This window comes from Bubalus bubalis, chromosome 2, assembly GCF_019923935.1.
Source record: "Bubalus bubalis isolate 160015118507 breed Murrah chromosome 2, NDDB_SH_1, whole genome shotgun sequence".
In the NCBI taxonomy this organism is placed as follows: Eukaryota; Metazoa; Chordata; class Mammalia; order Artiodactyla; family Bovidae; genus Bubalus; species Bubalus bubalis.
In genome coordinates, this window is record NC_059158.1 from 185,325,232 (window position 1) to 185,331,035 (window position 5,804).

Here is a 5,804-nt window from a genome sequence, read left to right on the forward strand (position 1 = left end):
GGCTTTTTAGTTGCACATAGACTCTCTGAGAGTCTTGTCTCTGCCACCCTCTTTACCTTCTTGAGGGGGCTTCCCATGGTGTTCCCAGGACTCGGTAGCCAGCATTCCGCGTGGATGCTCCTGGTCCTACCTCGTTGTACTTAAGCCACATTTGGCGCTGGCTGAGGGGTTACTGTCTGGTCTCTCCTTCCCATGCGGCTTCACGGCCAGCGTGTGTCAGGCTTGAGGTTCCTGTGCCAGGCAGCCTGCCGCCCTTGCTCTCCGCTGCCTCGAGACTGTCACAAAGGCTGTACGTCGTTTAATCAGCCCCTGGTTAGCCTGTACATCGGGAAACCTTGACCAGGATCACTAAGGTCATTGCCGGGTCATTGCATTTCTCAGAGCCTCAGTTTCCTCATCTGTAAATTGGGACTAATGCTCAGACTCCTCTGTGATGCTTGTGAGAGTGAAGTGTGCTTGGGAATCACTTATAAATGACAGACGACACAACGTCCACAAAGCTCAGCTCTTGCTCGCCTCGTGTAACCCGTGTGTCGGTGCGCTCACGTGAACGTCTCCCCACAAACCCAGGAGTTGGCCCGGAAGCCACTTGTGGTTCAGGCCGATGTTGTGTCGTGTGCCTGGAGTCCGGTCACAGCCAGCCTGGGGCAGAGCTGGGCCGAGCTGGGCCGTGGCCTCCCCTTCAGGGCCCGGCGAGGTGCTGAGGGGCCAGCCTCCAGCTCTGGGCCCCTCCGCACCCCCGACCTTCCCGCACGGCTTGCAGCTCCGCTGCTGGAGGCGACGTGGGTGGAGAGGTGCCCGGCCCCCCCACCCCGGACGCACCGCATGGCCCTTCTCAGCCCCTTTTCCTTTCCTCTTCTGCCCGCTCATGACGATTCTTCCCCACCTCCACCCCACAGGTCTGTGCAGACTTTTGCAGACAAATCAAAACAAGAAGCTCTTAAGAACGACCTGGTGGAGGCTTTGAAGAGAAAGCAGCAGTGTTAAAAGCCTCTGCTTCCCACTGACCGGAGACGCCGCGCGCTGTTAGGCTCCTTTCTTAGACACTCGTTTCCTGCTCCCTCCCTCGTCCCTTTCCTTCCCAACAGGTCACATAACAACTCAACTCAACTCGCATCACCACCGCAGCGCCATCTCTCCCGAGAATAAACCTGGTAAAAACCCGGTAAACACCCCTGGTCTCGGAGGCCTCCTTCCCCCACCACGTTTTGCTATCACAACTTGGTATTCCCATAGAGACCGCGTTTTCTGTCCGCCCTGGCGCCCCCCCACCCACCCACCCCTGTCTCCCCACCACCCATTTATAGGCATAAAAATACACTGTCTGCCTCCCTCCCCTCCCACCTTTTTGTTACATTGGTGTAAAAAATGTAAAACAAAAAAATTTTATGAAATAACTGTGGTGTGTGAAAGATAGAAGAAAAACTGGAAATCTGATTCCATGTGTGTTTGGGAGTTGCTTGGGGTTGGGGGCCGGGCGGGGGACGGGGACAGCTCTGGGAGAAAGGAGAGGTGGCCCTCGGCTCGCGGTGGGGGGCGGGGACTGCGGACCGCCCTGCTCTTCTGGCCAGGTGCTTTTCTGTCAATTTTTATGGAATGCAAAAGGAGTTTTTGTTTTATTTTGTTTTTTTGTAAAGCTTAAAAAAATCTACATCTTATACTTGAGCTTCCATACTTAAAAAAAAAAAGAAAGATAAAAAAAAAAACAAAATAAATAAAAAGAAACTGGGACGCAGTTAGCCTTGTATTCTTTCTCGCCTGCCCCACTTTCCCAGGACATGTGACTCTGGCTGCCCCGCTGGAGGGTTGACCCCAAGCAGGGGCGGGGGAACACGGTGGGGTGTCGGGTATAGGGAGTGTGGAGCCCACGCAGCAAATGAGTGGGGTTGGGGGGGGTCCCTGCAGGACCCCAGCTGCTTCTCCAGACCCCCGCCTCTGCACAGACCCCGCCCCGCCTGTCCTGAAGAGTGTGATGGGGTGGGGCTCCCCAGCCACATCCCCTTTCACTTCGGCAGACCTGGGCACAGGCATGACCTGTCTAGACCAGTCCCGGCTTCTCTCCACTGGGTCTGATGAGAAGGTTCCCAGATGGGGGCACATCTCTGAATACCAAGCACCGCTGAGATGGAGGCAGGGAACCAGAGACCCTTGCACGCAGGGCCTTTCAAGGACCTTCAAGTGGAGATGAGGGAGGTGGACAAGTGAAGGCGGGAGCTCTGCCAGGTGGGTAGAGCCAGGGACAGCCCTCCAGGTGTGCCGCCAAGCTGACGTCCTCATGGCTCCTGGGGCAGAACGCCTGGCTCAGACAAGCCGGTTCACTCTTGGTAGGTGTTCAGTCCCGGGGTCAGGAGTCACACTTGAAAGCCAGAGGCTGTAACTCATGATGTATGGGAGGCCTGATCGTCCTAGTCTAGAATTTTCCGTCACTGGAAGGGCCGTCGCTGCTTTTTCTGGCGCTGAGTCAGGCTGGTGTGATGAGGAACCGTGGGCTCAGAGACCAGGTGCCCCCGGCGAGGGGCAGCCGGGAGCAAGTGGCAGGAGAGCAGTGTGAGCCCCTGGCTGAGGGCCACCCCTGGCCAGTCCTGACCGTGCTCGCGCGAGGCGGGCACCGTGGCGGCCGGCAGGCCCCCGGCGTTCTCCAGAGGGACGCTAGGCTGGGGGAGCCGTACACGGGCTGTGGGGGGTCGAGGGCTCTCTGGGTCCCCCTGCTGTGGGTGGCTGACTCCTGGGGTTCGAGGGCAGCATTGCATGCTCCCCTCCAGGGGCATGCTAGGTGCTTGCTTGGCACTTGACGGGTGATGGGAGGCCGCTGAGGTGAGGGAGGGGCAGCAGGAGTCTGGTCTGGGCCGGGGTTTCCGATCTCGCCCACCTTCTGATCTCAGCCCTGCCGGAGTCACCGTGGTGCGCCTGGCACCAGTGACGGTCTCCGTTTCTAGAAGCACGAGGGCTCCTGTGGGTGACCGGGATTCCTCATGCACGGCCCTTCCACTCCCCGCTTGCTGCAACCTTAACAGGCCAGCCTCTCGGATGGAACCCTTTCTGAGCCCCCAAGTCCAAGACTCTGTCCTCAAACCTTCATTCATTCAGATCCTGGAGCAAGCAGCCGCTGTGCTGCAGGGCAGGCCCAAGGGGACCTTAAAGCCTGGAGGGTAGCCCAGGCCTGTGGACCTGCTCTGGGCTCCTCTGCGCTGCCACCCCCTCCCCGCAGCCCCGGGGGGTCGGGGCAGCCTTTGCTCCAAACCCTCAGCACTGGCAGAGGCAGGCAGCCCCCCCAGGGTAGCCGGCCCCCTCGGCCCCCTCGCTCACCCTGCTCCCCTGGCTGGTGCCTCCGAGAGGGGACCTGTGTCTTCTCCTGACCAGTGATTGTTGCTTGTTACTTTAAGTATCTATAGCAAAATCTTACAAGACAGTATGTCTGACTCCAAACAGTATTATTAAACATGATAAATTACATATTAATTACAGAAGTTCAATATTATCAATTACAATGTGCCATCATTTTTTCTCAGTGTAACTAAAACCTGTAAAATTTTCAGCAGGAAATCCAGATTATACTTAATCACACCACGTCAAGTCGATACTTCAGACAAAACTCCTACTTCACAACAAGTATTTTGCGTGAGAGCTTTCTTACTGATTCTGCAAGTCGCTTTTCAGCTGTTCACAAAACAGGTGGTCTATTGATATTCTTTTAAAATTCATTGTTGAAATTTTTTCTTGTTTTATAAAAAGTTTGGACATAATTCCTGTCACTTCAACTCTAATTAGCTTTTTAAAAAGATGGGAATTTCAGAATACAGATAGTTTTATATAAACTCATTATTTAAAGAAGTTTTCTGAAAGATATTTAAGTGTGGGGCAGTATTTTAAACATTTTTGTTTGAATTTCCTACTCTTATTTTATTTAAAATAGTAATTTAAAATATTACTTCAAATAATAAAATATCACTTCATGAACACACTCATGACCATTCTCTACTTTCCTTGTGAATGACTAAATGACATCCTGTATGTGTGTGCACACACGTGGATGTGTGTGTACCTCTGACAAGTCTAATGAATGAAACCCTTTACTCCTCCACACACCTGACTGACCACCCATTCCCCATGCATATTGGACATAGATTATTTTGTAGTAACTATGTGTGAGGAGCAATGTTGCAAGATATATTTTCATGACCCATAACTTGCCATTCAAGTTTTAAAAATAGCTGACATGATATTTATTCAGATAGCTTTACTGAGATATAATTCACATTCACCTCACCCATTTAGTGTTCAAATGCAGGGACTTCCTGGCGAGCCAGCGTTTAGGACTCCACACATCCTCTGCAGGAGATACAGTTTTGATCCCTGGTCAGTGGAGAAGGCAATGGCACCCCACTCCAGCACTCTTGCCTGGAAAATCCCATGGATGGAGGAGCCTGGTAGGCTGCAGTCCATGGGGTCGCTAAGGGTCGGACACGACTGAACGACTTCACTTTCACTTTTCACTTTCATGCATTGGAGAAGGAAATGGCAACCTACTCCAGTGTTCTTGCCTGGAGAATCCCAGGGACGGGGGATCCTGGTGGGCTGCTGTCTATGGGGTCGCACAGAGTTGGACACGACTGAAGTGACTTAGCAGCAGGGAAGTAAGATCCCACATGCTGCTTGGCATAGCCGTAAAAAATAAAGTGTAGAAATCCATATGTTTAATGGAATCACTCTACTGTACACCTTAAACTAACACATTTTTAAATCAATTATACTTAGATAAGGAGGTTCCCTGGTGGCTCAGTAAAGAATTTGCCTGCAGTGCATGAGACCTGGGTTTGATCCCTGGATCGGGAAGACCCCCTGGAGAAGGGAATGGCAACCCACTCCAGTATTCTTGCCTGGAGAGTTCCATGGACAGAGGAGCCTGGTGGGCTACAGTTGATGGGGTCACAAAGAGTCAGACACCGCAGAGAGACTAACACTTTCATACTTAAATAAAATTTAAATAGTTATATATATAAAATAAACAAACAGTACAAATCCCACAGCTGTGTGATGGTCACGTGCCCCTCTCCGTTTGACTGAGGCTTCTTGGGGGACTGTGTTTCAGGCATTCACTTCACTCATTTGTTCACCACTGCCCTGGGGACATGATGGTGACGGGGGAGATTGGTATACGGTCTGGTGGAGGTAGGGGAATACTTGCCAACAAGTCTCTTGAGCACTCACGTGTGCTGGGTGCAGAGCCTCTGGTGGGTGGCTGTGTCAGGGGTGGCACGGGGCTGGGAGACAGATACATAGTTATCCTCTGGATTGAGTTAATCACAGCACAAGGCATTCCCCACTCCCTTGTTCAGTCACTCAGTTGTGTCCGACTCTTTGCGACCCCATGGACTGCAGCACGCCAGGCCTCCCTGTCCATCACCATCTCCTAGAGCTTGCTCAGACTCATGTCCATCAAGTCGGTGATGCCATCCAACCATCTTATCCTCTGTTGTCCCCGTCTCCTCCTGCCTTCAATCTTTCCCAGCATCAGGGTCTTTTCCAATGAGTTGGGTCTTCGCATCAGGTAGCCAAAGTACTGGAACTTCAGCTTCAGCATCAGTCCTTCCACTAAGTATTTCCTTTAGGATTGACTGGTTTGATCTCCTTGCTGTCCAAGGGACTCTCAAGAGTCTTCTCCAACACCAGAGTTCAAAAGCATCAATTCTTCAGCACTCAACATATATGGTCCAATTCTCACATCTGTACATGACTATTGAAAAAACCATAGTTTTGACTTGACTGACATTTGTTGGCAAAGTAATGTCTCTACTTTTTAATAT

The 5,804-nt window shown here is 51.9% G+C and overlaps 1 protein-coding gene across 3 annotated transcripts in view; it reads left to right on the forward strand.

The window, feature by feature from the left end:
• The window catches only part of CAPZB (capping actin protein of muscle Z-line subunit beta), a 140,520-nt gene extending 138,785 nt beyond the window's left edge, over nt 1–1,735 (forward strand). For all 3 annotated transcript variants that reach the window (XM_025278837.3, XM_025278836.3, XM_006068102.4), the window contains one exon: nt 900–1,735. Coding sequence is in view for 1 of the 3 variants with exons in the window: in XM_006068102.4 (XP_006068164.1) it covers nt 900–987 (88 nt within the window). In the remaining 2 variants the exon portion in view is untranslated. The remainder of the gene's footprint in view (nt 1–899) is intronic.
• Nucleotides 1,736–5,804: the final 4,069 nt, after the last annotated feature.